We start from the raw sequence: 18,503 nt of genomic DNA, 5'->3' as shown, positions 1-18,503 counted from the left end.
CATAAAAGCCCCAGGCTCAGCCAAAGCAGAACAGAGGATGAAGAGAAGATGGGAGGACCAGCTGCAGAGAGAGGCTACCTTCTCTGCTGAGAGCTGCAGAGACAAGGGGAGGACCTGCCTACAGAGAGGAGCCACCAACTCTAGGGCTTCCTCTCTGCTGAGAGCTGCAGACATGATGGGACAACCTGCCTGCAGAGAGAAGACATCCACTCCAGGGCCTTCTCTCTGTAGAGAGCTGCAGACCACGGGATGACCAATAGCAGAGAGAAGCTACCCTCTCTGCTGAGAACTGAACACTTGTTGGTACCACCTGCCTAGCAGAGAGGAGCTACTCTCTGTTAAGAGCTGAACACTCATTAGGATACTCTGGCTGTGGAAAGAGCTGCCCTCTGCCGGTCCCCTCTGAGCTGTTCTATTGCTCAATAAGCCCCTCTTCATCTTGTTCACCCTCCACTTGTCTGTGTACCTTATTCTTCCTGGTTGCAGGACAAGAACTCAGGATCCAATGAATAGGGAAGCTAAAAGAGCTATAACACAAACAGGACTGAGACATGCTCCTTGCTCACCATGTTGCAGGCAAAGAGAAGGAGAGAAGAGCTGTGGTGCTTTGGGGGAGCTCAGACCTGGAAGCTCCTAGAACCAGGACTGTGGCTCCCTCCTTGGGACCCTGCAGTTCCTGGGATCTTCAAGCTTCCAGGAGCCACCGTGTTCCCGGGTGCCAGCTGTGGAAGCTGCTTGTAGTGTGCCTGGACCAGCTGCAGCCTCTCAGAGAGCTGGTGCCCATGCTGCCACCTGCTCTGCTGCAGCAGCCACACAGAGTTTTCCAGCCAGAAAAGCAACACCCCAAAGGTCCGATAACACCAAAGAATCATCTAGCAGTGGTGTCCACAAAAATCAAGATGAAATACAAATTTTCTGGTGGCTACCACTTTTCAGGCTCTGGGCTAGGTATTTCGTGTGTTATTATTTTCATAACAGTCCTACATGGTAGTTATTATCTTTCGCTCTTACAGATAAAGAAATTATGGTAAAGAGGAGCCCCCAAATACAAATACTTTCAAATAGGTAACTTAAATGTGTGATATGGTATAGTTGAGGCAATGGAGAACTGTTTTATACACTGCTATTGGTGCGAAAGTAAAATGGTTCAGCTGCTATGGAAAATGTTTTGTGGTTTCTCAGAAAATTAAACATAGAATTACCAAATGACCCCACTATCACCCTCCTAGGTATACACCTAAAAAACCTCCAAACAGGTACTCAAACAAGTACATATACACACATATTCAAATGTACTCACAATAGAATAAAGGTAGAAACAACCCAAATTTTATCAATGGATTAATAAGTTGTGTGTGTGTGTGTGTGTGTGTATGTTTGTGTGTATACATATATACACACACATACACACACATACTAAATGAAGGAAGCCAGACACACAAGGTCACAGATTATAGGATTCCATTTATATGAAATATCCAGAATAGACAAATGGAGACAGAGGGAGAATGGTGGTTGTCAAGGGCTTGGGGGAAAGGAAACTGGGGAGAAACCACTAGTAGGTAAGTGGTTTCACTCTGGAGTGACTGCAATGTTTAGAACTAGATAGAATTGATGGTTGTACAACACTGTGAATGTACTGAATGCCACTGAATTGTTCATTTTAAGCAATTATGATTAATTTTATGTTATGTAAATTTCACCTCAATGAACTAGAAAAAAACACACATCTGTCATATTTGATTAAAAAAACCCTCTGTTCTGGCTAAACAATAAACATTAAACTGCTCAAAGTTACAGAACAAGTGGTGATGGCAGGCTTAGGATCTTTCCACTATTCATTAGTGTCTCACTACAGAAGTAATAGAATTGAAGCAGGAAGCCAATTAGGAGGTAATGGAATAAGCCATGAGTGAAATGTTTGGCATCTAGACTAAGGAGATGGCAGTGGGAGAGACAATAAAGGGATAAATACAAAAAAATTACACAAAATCAGAATAATTAAGTCTAGGTGAATTATCGCCTATAAAAGAGTCAAAGAAAATGTTCAAAGTTTTGAACCAAAGTACAAATATGTAATAGTTTAGCACATATAAAGTATGTTCCTAACCCAAATACAATAAAATCTCAGACTCAAATTTATGTTTGATATAATAATCATAACACCCTATAGGTACATTTTTTTAAATCTTATTTTAGTCCTTCATATGCCTTTCAGAATCATACCACTAAAAATTGTGGCTAAATATTCGAAACAGATTTTAATTCCAAACCAATAACATTATTAACATTTACTAATATCAATTACGATGCAATAGTTAAATATAAAACTTTCTTCTGGGACTCAGAGCTAGAGTAAACAACTAAGTCTAATCGTAGGATTTCTACATATTAACCTTATCTATCAAGTTATGCTGCTTGTAAGGCTAAAATTAATCCTGCGTCAAGAATCTAGCATAAGGTCTGAAGTCTTTGCCCATGGCCACTTTTAAGGCCCCCAAATCAAGGTGTTTTTCCTAGGAACCTAAGTGAACTCCAATGTGACAATGGGTACTACTAGACTTCCCTATCCATTTATCTCAACCTTGAGACTAGGCTGGACTGCAAAACTTACCAGACAGGTCTCAAGTTCTTCTTATTTATTTGCTTATTTTTAATAATATAATGAACACCTTAAAATTCATCACCAAAAAGACAACTAGAATCTTGACAGTAAGTTGGCTATGTACTCTTCCCCTACCTATCCATCTACTTGCCCTCTACTATGCCACAAGTTCTCATTAAAAACAATACTGGATATTTTTCAAAAAGGTGTAATATGTTATATCATATTATACAGCAACATATTCACGGAACTGGTATCAAAAAGCAATTCTAGTAAAACGATTACTTAACCAGTGGCAATGAAAAGTAGCACAAAGCTTTATAAAACAATACAGCAAAAATGTACAAAAAGCCATTCTATTAAATTGGTGCAAAAGTAACTGAGGTTTTGCCAAAACCACAATTACTTTTGGACCAACCTGAAATGTTAATACCCTCTGACCTCATAAACTCATTTCTATAGTAACAAATCCCCCCAAAATAAAATAGAATATGCCTAACACAATGTATAAGAGGGTGTCCATTACAGTGTTATTGGTAAGAGGGAAAAGTTGAACAACATAAATATTCAATAAAAAAGAGTGACTTAAAAACTTGAGTATTTAGCTAAGGTCTGTCTTTTGCTTATCGGGCCTAGGCCAAAATAAATTTTTTAACTTGAAAATTGTCATAATTTTGGATGTTTCTCAAATTCACAGAATCTACTCTTTATCCTTAGATACAATTTAGAACATTGAAGTTAAATGTTAGGGATGACAACTCAGATGGATATAAGCAAGTTATACACTGTGAGGTCTGGAGTATCACATCTATTTTCTAATGTGCTTCAAAATCATACTAAATATTTTTTAAAAACTGAATAAAACTATGAAATAAAATTATTTAAAATTGCATTTGTGGAAACAAATGTTTTCTGTGCTAAGCAACATAAATATTTTCCTTCAAAGCAAGGGTTTACTCAATTATGAGCTGGAATACTCAATTAGGAGCTGCAAATATTTTTTCAAAGCAAAATGCCATGCATATTATGTAAATGATATAGAATCAAATTAATTAGATTTATCCTACAGTATATTTTATTTGAGTGAAAATATTTAAAAAATTAACAACAAAATTTTAGTAAGTAATGTTTTCTACATAAAGATAAATAAGATAAAAACATAAACTATGAATTATTTTTAGAGTAATAAGGAGGAGTATAGAGACACTTCATCAAAACTAAAACATTGCCAATCTTTTTACCTACATGGTAAGTTACCTCTATTAGTAATTCAGGAAGCTAGTATATCGATCATACTGGAGTTCCCAATCTTTAGACTGTGGACACTTTAAATGAGAATACAAAGAGCTAATGCAAGAGATCCTTGAATCAATATGCACATATGTATTTTCTTGATCAATGAATCCTAAAAATATAACTATTATCATTTGGTGGTCTGAAATTACTTTTGATGTTAAAATAGAATTCTCATTTTTCCAGCTTGAAATTATGAGCTCTTTATAGTAAAAAATTTTAAGAAATATATACAGTAGTCCCCCATCATCTGCAGCTACAGTTTCATTTTCTGTGGTTTCAGTTACCTGCGGTCAACTGTGGTCCAAAAATAGGTGATTACAGTACAAGATATTTTGAGAGTGAGAGAAAGAAACCACATTTATATTTATTAAAGTATATTATTATAATTATTCCATTTTATTATCATTATTAATCTCTTACCTAATCTATAAATTAAACTTTATCATAGGTATGTATGTATAGGAAAAAATATAGCGTGTGTATATGTGTGTGTGTATCTAGATACAGATATAAATTAGATATATAGATAGATAAATATAGATATAGATACAGGGTTTTGTACTACCCATGGTTTGAGACACCAACTGGACGCTTGGAAGACATCCACCATGTATAAGAGAGGACTATTGTACTACTCATTAAAACTTATTGTTTGAATAAGTTATATACATTTTTGAAGAGCATATTAAGATTCAAAGTAAAATATCAGCACTCAGAAAATATAGATCTTATATATTTTTAAAAAAGTAAAGTATTTAATGTCTATATGCAAGTGAACATGGTATCTAAAATCTAAGTCACAGCATTATAGTACCTTGAGAAATAAAACATACAGCACTTGAAGAGTACATGGTATCCAGAACATACAGTCCAGTGAGTTAGTCCAATGTAATTGGGGAAATTACTAAATGACACTGATCTCATTTTCTTTAGAACAATGAAAATCTCAACCTAAACATTACACCTTATTTAAAAAATTAAAATGGAGGAGTTAGTCTTAAATGTAAAGTGTAAAACCATAAAATATAAAGTTATATTTTATATAAATAAAAGCCATAAAATATAAAGTTTTATGGTTTTACATGTTACATTTAAGACTAACTCCTCCATTTTAATTTTTCTTTCAAAAGAAAGAAAATGTGAGAAAAAAAATCATAATCTGGGATTAGTCAAAGAATTCTTAAACACATCACCAAAACCATAGTACATAAAAGACAAATTAATCAATTGGGCTTCATCAAAATAAAAAACTAAAACTGAAGCCAATTTTATAAATGAAAAGGTAAAGAATGACCTGTTAGCAATACACTTAGCATTATACTGGGGCAATAAATATTTCAGATAATATATGGCCATACATATAATCTAAATCTGATAAATTTGTGAGGATATATAAAAATAGTTTTTTTTTTTTTACTCATTTCTAAGCATGCTACCAGCCTAGGGTTTACTCGTCACTTCTTCATTTAATAAAAGTTAATTATCAACACTTACCAGCAGCTTCAAGAACCAGCTGTAGTCTGGCTTTGGCCTGTTCAGCTGGTGGCTAAAAAAGAAAAAAAAAAAAATCAACCATACAAGACATTTACAGGTCAGTTTTAATTGATGGAGTTTTAAATTAATGCATTTGTTTGCAAATATTAGGAAATTTAAAGAGCTTTAACATAATTTATATTAAAATCCATCACATCTTGCACTTGCATATATGATGCAAGAATGATAAGCTTCTTTCATTTTTTTTTCCTGGAAAAAGTTTTGCTTACTATCCAACATTGTACCAATCAGCAATAACATAATTAACTGAAATTTAATAACAAGGCAAGGCACACACATTTAACAACATATTCTTAAGTTGTGTTATTTCTTTGCACATAGAAACAGGCAAGCAATCTATGAGAATTTAAATAGCAGCCTTTAAGTTCAATATTTCAGGCAAGTCAGACTCTAAAACCACTTTTCTGCTTTCCTAACTGGAATTTAAAGGAACAATTGTGATGAAGATAGGACACAATTTGGCTTATATGCTTCCGGCTCCTATGAACTGTCCTAAAATTGCTTTTTCAGTGAACCTTGATTCAATATAGTTGATAACAATGAAACTAAACTAATTTCCAGCCGGACGCAGTGGCTGACGCCCGTAATCCCAGCACTTTGGGAGGCCGAGGCGGGTGGATCACAAGGTCAAGAGATCGAGACCATCCTGGCCAACATGGTGAAACCCCATCTCTACTAAAAATACAAAAATTAGCTGGGCATGGTGGCATGCACCTATAGTCCCAGCTACTTGGGAGGCTGAGGCAGGAGAATTGCTTGAACCTGGGAGGTTGCAGTGAGCCAAGATCGTGCCACTGTATCCAGCCTGGCAATAGAGCAAGACTCCGTCTCAAAAAAAAAAAAAAGAAAGAAAGAAAGAAAAAGAAACTAAACTAATTTCCTACCAGTGACCACACTCTGAGATTTTTGGATAACATATTAAACAACAACAACAAATTATATCATGAATTATGTCAAGACTATGACATTTTACTAAAGACCTGTTAAAAAAACTGTTGTCCATACTTGAGACTTCAATTAATATATTTATAAAGTTGTCAGCAATAAACAAAATAACCTGTTTTATATATGAAAATAATCACTTCAAAACTAATAATTTATGTGATATATTAGAATATTTTGCTATTTGTAAAAAGAAACCCAGCTTGAATAAAAGAATTAAATAACTGGATACAGAAAGATGTGCTCAGAAAAGTTTAAGAATTTGAATGGTCCTTCTGAAAAACCTATAGGAAACAAGATGGAAGAGTGGTAGAGACAAGTGAGGAGACTGGGAGAACGTATTATATCACAGAACAGGGATTAAGAGACTATAGACCTGGACCAGTGGCCTGGTTTCATAAATAAGTTTTACTGGGATATAGGCCATGCCATTTGTTTACATAGTGCCTACTGGCTTTTGTGATCAACTCAACAATAAGAGTTCATTATTTGTAGCAGGAATCTTAGGATCAGCAAAGCCTAAAATATTTATCTGGACCTTAAAGTGTGCCAATCCCTGCCATGGAAGATGAAGAGACTTAGAAAAATTTTAAACAAAGGGGAGATGTGATCAGATCTGCACTTTGATACATCACTCTAGCAATATTTTTGAGGATGAATTGAAAGGAATGTGTCTAGAGGCAAGGAGCTCAGTTAGGTGGCAATTAATGAATTCCAGGTGAGAGGAGGGCCTGAGCTGAAACAATAGCAGAAAGGTCAAACAGGACAACACAGATTTGAGAAATATTTAATTGGTAAAACAAAAGGACTGATTGGTTATTAGAGAAGGAGGAGATGACAACCAATAAAGACTACTTTATGTCATATGTTTAAGGGAAAATGTATGTAAGCACGCTTTATAAAGTTATAAAGTATTGGAAATATGTGACATCAAATTAAAATATCAAAGCAAAATATCAATAGAAAACTGTGATATCTACTGAATATAAAAGTCATAAACTGTCTACAGGTATCAAGCCATTAATGCAAACATTTATGATGATAAATGGCAAATGACATTTGACATTAGTATCAGAAAGCACAGGGAAGTGTGGAGAACTGTGAAGCACATGCCCCAACTAAAGGAAGCAGCTGACACCCAGCACCAACTGATTGTGGTCATGCAGAAATGCAAGCCCAGGGTTATGAAATTTGTTACTTTTTCACAAGCATTTAAGTCACCATGAAAACCAGTACAGAATGTGGATAAATACAGTACTTTTACGGGCCAGATTCAAGCAGATCCTAAGCAAGCGAAGAATTAGGAAGCATACATGTCAGAGCATCCTTGTAAGTAGTATCCTTTGATAGAAAAATCCTAGACATTTTACTGGTTAAGATATTTCATGAGTAATTTTTTTTGTATTTCATAAGGAAATATTTTTTTAACAATTAAGAAATATTTAAGACATAGAAAATATATACATAATAATGTATACCCAACATTCAATAAAATATTAATAGCAATATTGTCAGTTTTCTACTCCATGAAGTCTCCCTCTATAGAAGATCTCTTCCTCTCCACATCTATAACCATTATCTTGAAGATATAGTCACTACCATTCCTAAGGAAAGATTCTTTTTTCTTTTTTGTAAGAGATAGGGTCTCACTCTGTTGCCTAGGCTAACGTGCAGCAGTGTGATCATGGCTCACTGCAGTGTTGAACTCCTGGGCTCAAGTAATCTTCCTGCCTCAGCTCCCTGAGTAGCTAGGACTACAGGTGTGCACCACAACACCCAGCTCCTTTTTTCTGTTGTTTCATAGAGTTGGTGTCTCACCATGTTGCCCAGGTTGGTCTCAAACTCCTGGCCTCAAGCAATCCTCCCACCTAGGCCTCCCAAAGAGCTAGGACTACAGATGTGAGCCACTATGCCCAGCTAGGAAAGTCTTGATGGCTAATTATAATATTTATATATTATAATTATCTATTATATATATTTATATATATACAATATTTATATAATTGTATATTATATAATAGTTATATATCATAATTATAATATTTATATAAATATACCTGTTAAGATATATTTATTTTTCACTAACAACTCCAACAATTTATAATACAGGATTCATATTTCAAAGACAAAGAAAACCAGGAAATAACAGCAGTTTAGTAACTTGCCTCTACTTGTAAATGATGAACTAAAACTAAGGCTCTGACTCCAAATCTCAGGATCATTCTAACTAAATCACTAGGATACTCAGGAAATAAAATCAATTAATTCACACAGATATAAATGCATATAGAGTTTTGATTCCGTTTAAAAAAAATTGTCCAAAATAATATACTTGACCCAGTAAATGAAATTTGATTCTAAAAATATTTGCCTATGCAGATATAACTTGCTAAATTTTATTTATGAAATACAGGGACGAACTCCAACTATGGGGATATACTGTTACATTGATCAAACTTTTAAAAGTAATCTGTATTTTATAGTTTTACTTTGCTTATATTTATTGCTCAAGCCTTTTTCTTCAATAGGTTGTACAGATGCAAATGTTCACTCACTTTTTGCCCATCTGCAAATAGCCTTTTCTTAGTGTGACTGGTGAATAAGTTGAATGGATATAGGATTCTTGGGCTGTCGTCTTTTTCCTCTCAGTGACCTGCTCCTCAAATCTTTCGTAAGGGCTCCCTTCCATTGTTTCTAGGCTTGAGTTTGTCTCAGAAGAGGGAAAGCATCACCACAGGCCTCTTGGCTGAAACCCTCTGCGTCCCACCTGTCTATCTCCATCAGTAGTTGCCTGGCTCAGAAAAAGTAGCTCAGTTGGAGATGAAAATGAAAATGAAGAGAAGGCAGTCTGATTTATGTTGCCTTCATTGTGACTGCTATCTATAGTTTTTTTTTTAAAGAAAGGATTAAGGAGGAAGAAAGAACAGAATATAGAATTAAAAAAAATTTTTATACCAACCCATTTTTAGTTACCTATCATCACACTAGCTGGCTTAGAATGAAAATACCTTTGGGGCCTGTGTGCTAAAATTTCTAATGCTTTAGTTACTTTAGCATGTATTAGACTCCAGGATCCGTATAAATTTCATCTAAAATTCGTAAATGGTATTAATGTTATTCAGAACCAGAAATTATACCTTAATGAATAAACAGTATTACCAAATACAGATGCAAAGAATATAGCAATTTCTCAAAAAAAATTTTAAATGGGGACATGTTTAAGAGCATAATGTCACAAGTACTTTATATGATAGAAACTTAATGAGAAAAAAATGTATTCCATTAAAAAACACTATTTCTACAGATAGAAGACCATGGGAAGACACAGAAAGAAGACAGGCCAAGAAGAGAGGCCTTAGAAGGAACCAACCCTACTAACACTGATCTTGAACCTCTAGTCTCCAGGACAATGAGAAAATACAGTTCTAGGCTGGGCATGGTGGCTCATGCCCATAATCCTAGCACTTTGGGAGGCCAAGGTGGGCAGATCACTTGAGCTCACAAGTTCGAGACCAGCCTGGGCAACATGGCAAAACTCCATCTCTACAAAAAATACAAAAATTAGACATGGTGTCATGCACCTGTGGTCCCAGCTACTTGAGAGACTGAGGTGGGAAGACAGCTTGAGCCTGGGAGGTGAAGATTGCAGTGAGCTGAGATCGCACGACTGTACTCCAGCCTGGGTGATAGAGCCAGACCTTTTCTCAAAAAAAAAAAAAAAAAAAAAAAATATATATATATATATATATATTTCTGTTGTTAAAGTAAAAAAACAGACAAACAAAAACCAACACCCAACATCAACAGTACATAATTAAAGAATATCACAAAAATAGAATTACAGAGAATATAAATATGACTCCCTTAAAACATAAATGGTAGTGTTGACATTAATAGAATTAATAGATCAATGACAGCCTGGGCACGTGGCTCAAGCCTGTAATCCTAGCACTTTGGGAGGCCAAGGCAGGCAGATCACCTGAGGTCGGGAGTTCCAAACCAGGCTGACAAATATGGTGAAACCCTGTCTTTACTAAAAATACAAAAATTAGCTGGGCCTGGTGGCACACGCCTGTAATCCCAGTTACTCAAGAGGTTGAGGCAGGAGAATCACCTGAACCCGCGAGGCAGACATTGCAATGAGCCAAGATTGTGCCACTGCACTCCAGCCTGGGTGACAAAGGGAGACCCTGTCTCAAAAAAAAAAAAAAAAAAAGAAAAAAATAGAGCAGTAAGAATAATGTAAACTTTTAGTGTAAGTCTTTAAAGGCCATATTAAAGTTAAAACTGACTATTATTAATAATAAAAAAGTCAGTACAGATACTGTACCATAATTTTGACTGGATAAAAGAAAACTGTAGTGCTGTTAGAAATTTGTATCACATAGGGCTTAAAATTGCTAAAACTAGTAATAATTATTTGGTGGGAGAAAAGGGGGCTGGACTACTTAACTCCATTTGTAAGCCTTAGGTTTAGAGAAGAGAATCACAAACAGTCCCATTAAAAACTGGGCAAAGAACATGAACAGAAATTTCTCAAAAGAAGAAATACAAGTGGCCAACAAACACATGAAAAAAATGCTCAACATTGCTAATCATCAGAGAAATGCAAATTTAAAACTACACTGAGATACCATCTTACACCACTCAGAACAGCTATTATTAAAAAGTTAAAAAAAACAACAGACGTTAGTTAACATGGATGCAGAGAAAAGGGAATGCTCATACACTGTTGATGGGGATTTAAATTAGTTCAACCTCTGTAGAAAACAGTAGGAGATATCTCAAAGAAATAAAAATAGAACCACCATTCAATCCTGTAATCTCATTACCCAAAGAAAAAGAGATCATTCTATAAAAAAGACACTTGATTGCAGTGCTATTTACAATATCAAAGTCATGAAACAAACCTAAGTGTCCACTTATAGTTGATTGGATAAAGAAAATGTGGTATATGTACACTATGGACTACTATGCAGCCACAAAAAAAGAACCAAATCATGTCCTTTGCAGCAACCTAGATGAAGCTGTAGGCCATTATCTTAAGTGAACTAACACGGAAGCAGAAAGTCAAATATCACATGTTCTCAGTTATAAGTGAAAGCCAAGCTACACAAATGGTATACATGGACATAAAGATGGAGAAAACAGGCTCCAGAGATTCCAAAAGAGAGGAGGTTGGGAGGGGAGTGAGGGGTGAAAAGTTACCTACTGGATACAATGTCCAATATGTGGATCATGACACACTAGAAGCCCGATCCCACCATTACACTTGTAATAAACATGTAACAAAAAAGCACATGTATCCCCAAACTCTAAAATAAAAAAAAATAAAATAATTTTAAAAAACACACAAAAACTTCTAAGATTAACCAAATGATAGGTCAGTCTCATAATGGCTTGTGGAGATGACCATTCTCAATGTCTAGAGTTTTTCCTGACTCTGGATTTATTCTTACCTCTTGAGTTCCTTATAAATTACTGCATGTCTAGATTCTCAAAATACTGCCAAAGCATACATTCAAAACCAGCATAATCCTTTGAGCCACCCATGAGTATATATTAATGATAAGAGAGAAGCCTATCCTTATATAAACTAGTTTACATACTAAACTATTGAAACTATTTGTTTACCTTTCTCACTTCCATTCATATTCAACTCCCTAAACCCCTGGCCACCACTATGGAAATTCTGAAAGTTGATGAAGTTAAAGCCATTCCATCTGCCAACAACACTTCTGAGGTTGTTAAAGAGAGAAAAGTAGAAAGTCTGAAACAAAAGACTGTGACTCACCTAAAAAGAACTCAAACTTGGAAACAAAATTAGATGTGCAATGTTTCAAAAAATCGAAATTAAGATAGGGTAACAAAGAAAATTAAAATTGTTTGTAACACAGAGGATAAATGCTTGAGGGGATGGATACCCCATTTACTCTGATGTGATTATTAAGCACTGCATGCCTATATTAAAATATTTCATGTATCTCATAAATATATACACCTACTATTTAATCACAAAAATTCAAATTTTTTTAAAAAAATAAAAAGAGAAACAACATTTGGGGTGGGCGTGGTGACTCATGCCTGTAATCCCAGCATTTTGGGAGGCCGAAGCAGGAGGATTGTTTGAAGCCATGAGTTCAAGACCAGCCTGGGCAATAAAGCAAGATCCTGTCTCTACACAACAAAACAATTAGTCAGCCATTAGTTGCACTACACATACAAGCCTGTAGTCCCAGGTATTTGGGAGGCAGAGGTGGGAGGATTATTTGAGCCCAGGAGTTTGAGGTTGCAGTGGGCTATGATTGTGTACTGCACTCCTGCCTCCAGACAGAGTAAGACTCCATCTCAAGAAAACAAAAAAAATTAAGATCAGATTTAAGATTAGATTTAGATTTTTTGATATTGCCCTCAATTCCATATTATCATATGTTCTCTTTATACAAAAAGAATATAAAATAACCTTTAACCTATTTATAAGAGAGTAATTGGAACTTCCTGTTTGAAGAGAATGTATAGTTGAAATAACTTCACATCTCATAGGGAAATGGTGCCAGAGTACTACTAGGCCCTTTACAGAGTCTTGTCACTACATTCAGTCAACCGAAATTTATTACTTTCATTTGTTCAAAAAATTTTATAAACTATGTCTTCTATATAAGGTACTGTGTTACAAGTTGAGAATAAAAAGATGAAAAGATATAGTTCCTGACCTCAAGGATCTTACAGTATAATCGAGAGAGAGGGTCAAAATAACAATGTAAAAAAAGAAATACTATTTACTAAAATGTCTACATTGTGCCAAGCACATGTGTTACTCCTATTTTTCTAAAATATTTTCAGACAGCTTTATTGAGGTATAATTGAACTACAATAAAGTGTATATATTTAACATATCTGGTCTTTAAATTCAGCACACAATTAGTTTGAAACTTATCCATGTTGTTATGTCTATCAACAATTCATTTTGTTTTATTGCTGGGTAGTATTCCACTGTAAGGATATACCCTAATTTCTTTATGCATTCAACTATCAATAAATGTTCAAAGTATTTCCAATTTTTGCTATTATAAAAGGTGCTGAGATTCAGGTACACATCTTTGTATAAATACGTGCTTTCATATCTCTTGGGTAAATATCTATAATTGAAATGGCTAAGTCATATGGTAAATATATGTTTAACTTTTTAAGAAACTACCAAGCTATTTCCAAAGTGTTTTTAGTATCCCACCAGTAGGGTATGAGAGTTACAGTTGCTCTACATCCCAACCATCACTTGGTAGAGTGAGTCTTCTTAATTTCAAAATTCTAGTAGGTATGTGGTGGTGTCTCATTGTGGTCTATATTTCCCTAATGAATAACGGTGTTGAGCATCTTTTCATGTACTGATTATCCATATATCTTCCTTGGTAAAATGGATGTTCAAATCTTTTGCCAATTTTTATTAGATGGTTTTCTCAAAATTGGGTTTCCAGAGTTTTTTAACAAAAGTAATTTATTTCATATACAGTTTGCAAATTTGATATGCAAAATCCAACTGGACTTTTGATGAAATCCCATCCATCAATTTCTTCTTCTCCTTCTTTTTCTTTTTAAGAGGCAGGGTCTTGCTCTGTCATCCAGGCTGTAGTGTAGTGGCAGGACTGTAGCTCATTGCAGCTTCAAACTCCTGGGCTCTAGGGATCTGCCTGCCTTGGTCTCCCAAGGTGCTGGGATTACAGATAGGAGCCACCATACTCTGCCAATTTCCTCTTTTAGGAATCAGGCTTTTATGGTGGTGTATTTAAGAAATCTTCACCTAATCTGAAGTCACAAAGATTTATCCTGTATTTATACCTAGAAGTTTTATAGTTTTGTTTTACATTTAATTCTATGAAGACTTTCAATTAATTTTTTAATACAGTACAAGGTGTGCACTGAAAACCTTTTTTATTTGGGTACTATATATGGCTATCCAATTGTTCCAGCACCATCTGTGGAAAAGACTATCTTTTTTCCACTCAACTGACTTTGCATTTTTCTCAAAAATCAATTTACCATATATATATATGATAAATATATATATTGTTTATTATTATATATAATGCATATATATGTGTGTGTATATACATATATATATACACACACACATATATGATGAGTCTCTTTCTAGAATCTAATTATGATCCATTGATCTATTTGTCAATAGTGATGCCAGCACCCCACTGTCTTGATTATTATTGCTTGGTATTAATTCTTGAAATCAGATAGAGTAACTCCTCTACCCTTCTTTTTCAATGCAGTTTTGGCTCTTCTAACTCCTTTGCATTCCCAATTTTTAGAATAAAGTTGTCCTTTTTTCTTCTTTTGTTTAAAGGCCTGCTGGGAGGATGCATGGGATTGAACCAACTCTACATATCAATTTGAGGAGAACTGACATCTTAACATTACTAAGTTTTAGCCTGGTATATCTTTTCCCACCATTTTTACCTGCTAATGTCTTTATATACTTAAAGTATACTTTTTTAAGTAAGCAGCATGTAGTTGGATCTTGCTTTATTATACAATCTGAAAAACTGTGCTTTATAATTGGAATTTTTAGACCAACATACACTTACCGTAATTATTAATCTACCACATTGCAATTTACTTTTCTGCCTTCTCTTAGATTGGATTTTTTTTTTTTTTTTTTTTTTTTTGAGACAGAATCTTGCTCTGTCGCCCACACTGGAGTGCAGCGGCACAATCTCGGCTCACTGCAACTTCTGCCTCCTGGGTTCAAGTGATTCTCTGCCTCAGCCTTCTGAGTAGCTGGGACTACAGGTGCCCGACACCACGCCCAGCTACATTTTTTTAAAAATATTTTTTAGTAGAGATGGGGTTTCACCATGTTGGCCAGACTGGTCTCAAACTCCCGACCTCAGGCGATCCGCCAGCCTCGGCCTCCCAAAGTGCTGGGATTACAGGCGTAAGCCACCGTGCCTGGCCTAGATTGGGTATTTTATAATGCTATTTTATATTCCTTGTTGGCTTATTGGCTTTAACTCTTCATTATACCATTTCTTCTATACTACCAAAAACTTACAATACTCCTTTCATTTCTCCCCTCCAAGCTTCCTTAGTATTAATGTCATTGTTGTCATATATTGCAATAAACTCCACAAAACATTGTTGTTGTTGATGCTTTAAGAAGTTATCTTATAAAGAGACATATTTATCCATGTGGTTAGCATTTCCTTCACTCTCTATTCTCTTATGTCAACCCAGGTTTTCATCTGGTGTCATTTTCCCTAATGCTAAAAGGGCACCCTGTGACATTTCTTGTGGTACAGATTATTTGGTGATGAGTTATTTCAGTTTTTGTATGTCTTTTTAAAAATATTCATTTGGCTTACATTTTTGAAAGAAATTATCTCAAGGTATAGAATTCAAATTTTATAAAACTTTTCTTTTGGTATTTTAATGATGTTACTTTACTGTCTGTGGTTTGCATTGTTTCCAGTGAAAAATCTGCTTTCATACCTATTTGCATTCCTCTATGCATAATAATGAGTATATATTTCTCTCTGTTTTTAAGATTTTCCTTTCCATAACTGGTTTTAAAAAGCATTTTGATTATGATATGACTTGATGTAATTTCATTCATCTTTTTATTTTTATTTTTTTGAGATACAGTCTCGCTCTGTCGGCTAGGCTGGAGTGCAATGGCACTATCTCAGCTCACCACAACCTCAGCCTCCTGGGTTCAAGCAACTCTCCTGCGTCAGCCTTCCAAGTAGCTAGGATTACAGGCGCATGGCACCATGCCCGGCTAATTTTTTAATATTTTGTAGAGACGGGGTTTTACCATGTTGGCCTGACCTCAAGTGATCTACCCATCTCAGCCTCCCAAACTGCTGGGATTACAGACGTAAGCCATCGTACCCAGCCTCATTCATCTTTTTTTGTGTGTTTGGGGTTCACTGAGCTTCTTGGGTCTGTTGGTTTATAGTTTTTATCAAATTTGGAAAATTTTCAGTCATTATTCATTATTCTCTTTTTCTGCTGCTTCCTTTCCTTTGGCAACTCCATGTATATTTCATGGTTGGCTTCCTAAAGTTGTACCACAACTCACAAATGCTCTTCTTTTTTAAGCCTTCTTTTTCTCTCTAGTTTCATTTTGGATAGTTCTTTTGCTATGTCTTCGAGCTCACTAATCCATTTTCTACAATGTATCATATCCCCTAATCTCATCCAGTGTATTTTTCATTTCAGCTGTATAGCCTTCGTGTCTAGAATTTTGTGTGTTTTTTAAAATAGTTTCCATGTCTCTACTTAATATGTTCACTCTTTCTGGTATAGCTCTCTGATCAGGTGCAATACAGTTATAATAACTCTATTAATAATGTCCTTGTCTACTAAATCTATCACTGTGTCAATTCTGGGTCAGTTTCACCTGATTTTTCTCTTTAACATATGGTGTATTTTCTTGCTTTCTCTTTAATATATATTTTCTTGCCTTTGGTCATTTTTGATAGGATGTCACATTTTTTTGTGTGTCAGTGCCAGATATTTTTGTATTCCTATAAGTAGACTTGGAATTTTGTTCTAGGACACAGTTAAAGTACTTGGAAAGTAGTTTGATCCCTTCGCATCCTGCTTTGTTAGGCAGGACCACAACAGCTTTACATCTGTAATTTCCCCCCACTATTAAGGGAGGATGGTTTTTATACTCTATTTAAACACCATGAAGGTTGTTGAGAACAGGAACTGCATGTGAGTACCAGTTATTGTTCCCACTAATCATTTTAGGTGGCTATTTCCCAAGCTTCAGTTTCCTCTTATGCATGTACTGATTAGTAGTCTGCTAAATACTCAAGGGGCACCCTGTGACGATCTCTTGCAGTTCACTCCTCTCAGGTAACTTGTTCTGTGAATCCCAGATGCTTTGGCCTTCCTGGTCTCACAGCTCCATCTTCTCAACTCAAGGAGACCACTAGGCTCTGCCTGGGTTTCTCCTCTTTGTAGCATGATCTAGAAACTTTCTCTAGGCAGTAAGTTGAGGCAATCATAGGAATCACCTCATTTTTTTTCCCATCTCTCAGGAATCATCATACTTCATATTTGATGTTCACTGTCTCGAGAGCTGTTTTTTCAAATATTTTGTCCGGGTTTTTAGTTGTTTCAAGGAGAGTAAATCTGATTCTTGTTATTCCATCGTGACTGGAAGCTGCAGCCTATTATTTCTTTTAATACTAACAACAATCTTGTGAAGGAAAATAACTTGCCGAAAGTCATATAGCCATGCATGTTAATAAAAATATATTATCTCTATGCATTAGTCTGTTTTCATGCAGCTGATAAGGACAAACCTGAAACTGGGAACAGAAAGAGGTTTAATTGGATTTATGGTTCCACATGGCTGGGGAGGCCTCAGAATCATGGCAGGAAGTGAAAGGCACTTCTTACATGGTGGTGGCAAGAGAAAAATGAGGAGGAAGCAAAAGCAGAAACCCCTGATAAACTCATCAGATCTCGTGAGACTTATTCACTAACACGAGAATAGCACAGGAAAGACTGGCCCCCATGATTCAATTACCTCCCCCAGGCTCTCTCCAACAACATGTGGGAATTCTGGAAGATACAATTCAAGTTGAGATTTGGTGGGGACACAGCCAAACCATATCATTCTGCCCTGGCCCTTCCAAATGTCATGTCCTCACATTTCAAAGCCAACCATGCCTTCCCAACAGTACCCCAAAGTCTTAACTTGTTTCAGCATTAACCCAAAAGTCCACAGTCCAAAGTATCATCTGAGACAAAGCAAATTCCTTCCGCCTATAAGCCTGTAAAATCGAAAGCAAGCTAGTTACTTCCCAGATACAATGTGGGTACAGGTATTGGGTAAATATAGCCATTCCAAATGGGAGACAACTGGCCAAAAGAAAGGGGTTACAGGGCCCATGCAAGTCCGAAATCCAGTGGGGCAGTCAAACTTTAAAGTTCCAAAATTATCTCCTTTGACTCCAGGTCTCAAATACAGATTACGCTGATGCAAGAGGTGGGTTCCCATGGTCTTGGGCAGCTCCACCCCGTGACTTTGCCTGGTACAGCCTCCCTCCCGGCTGCTTTCATGGGCTAGCATTGA

General features: G+C 35.7%; 1 protein-coding gene across 8 annotated transcripts in view; it reads right to left on the bottom strand.

Moving 5' to 3' along the window:
* The window catches only part of RSRC1 (arginine and serine rich coiled-coil 1), a 438,867-nt gene that overhangs the window by 185,125 nt on the left and 235,239 nt on the right, over nucleotides 1-18,503 (bottom strand). For all 8 annotated transcript variants that reach the window (XM_054682322.2, XM_063806358.1, XM_516841.7 and 5 more), the window contains exon 6: nucleotides 5,396-5,447. In XM_054682322.2, the coding sequence (XP_054538297.1) occupies nucleotides 5,396-5,447 (52 nt within the window). The remainder of the gene's footprint in view (nucleotides 1-5,395; nucleotides 5,448-18,503) is intronic.

The sequence above is a fragment of the Pan troglodytes genome, chromosome 2 (genome assembly GCF_028858775.2).
Source record: "Pan troglodytes isolate AG18354 chromosome 2, NHGRI_mPanTro3-v2.0_pri, whole genome shotgun sequence".
NCBI classification, from domain to species: domain Eukaryota; kingdom Metazoa; phylum Chordata; class Mammalia; order Primates; family Hominidae; genus Pan; species Pan troglodytes.
Note: the sequence above shows the minus strand (reverse complement) of the source record. Positions and strands in the feature narration are given on the sequence as shown.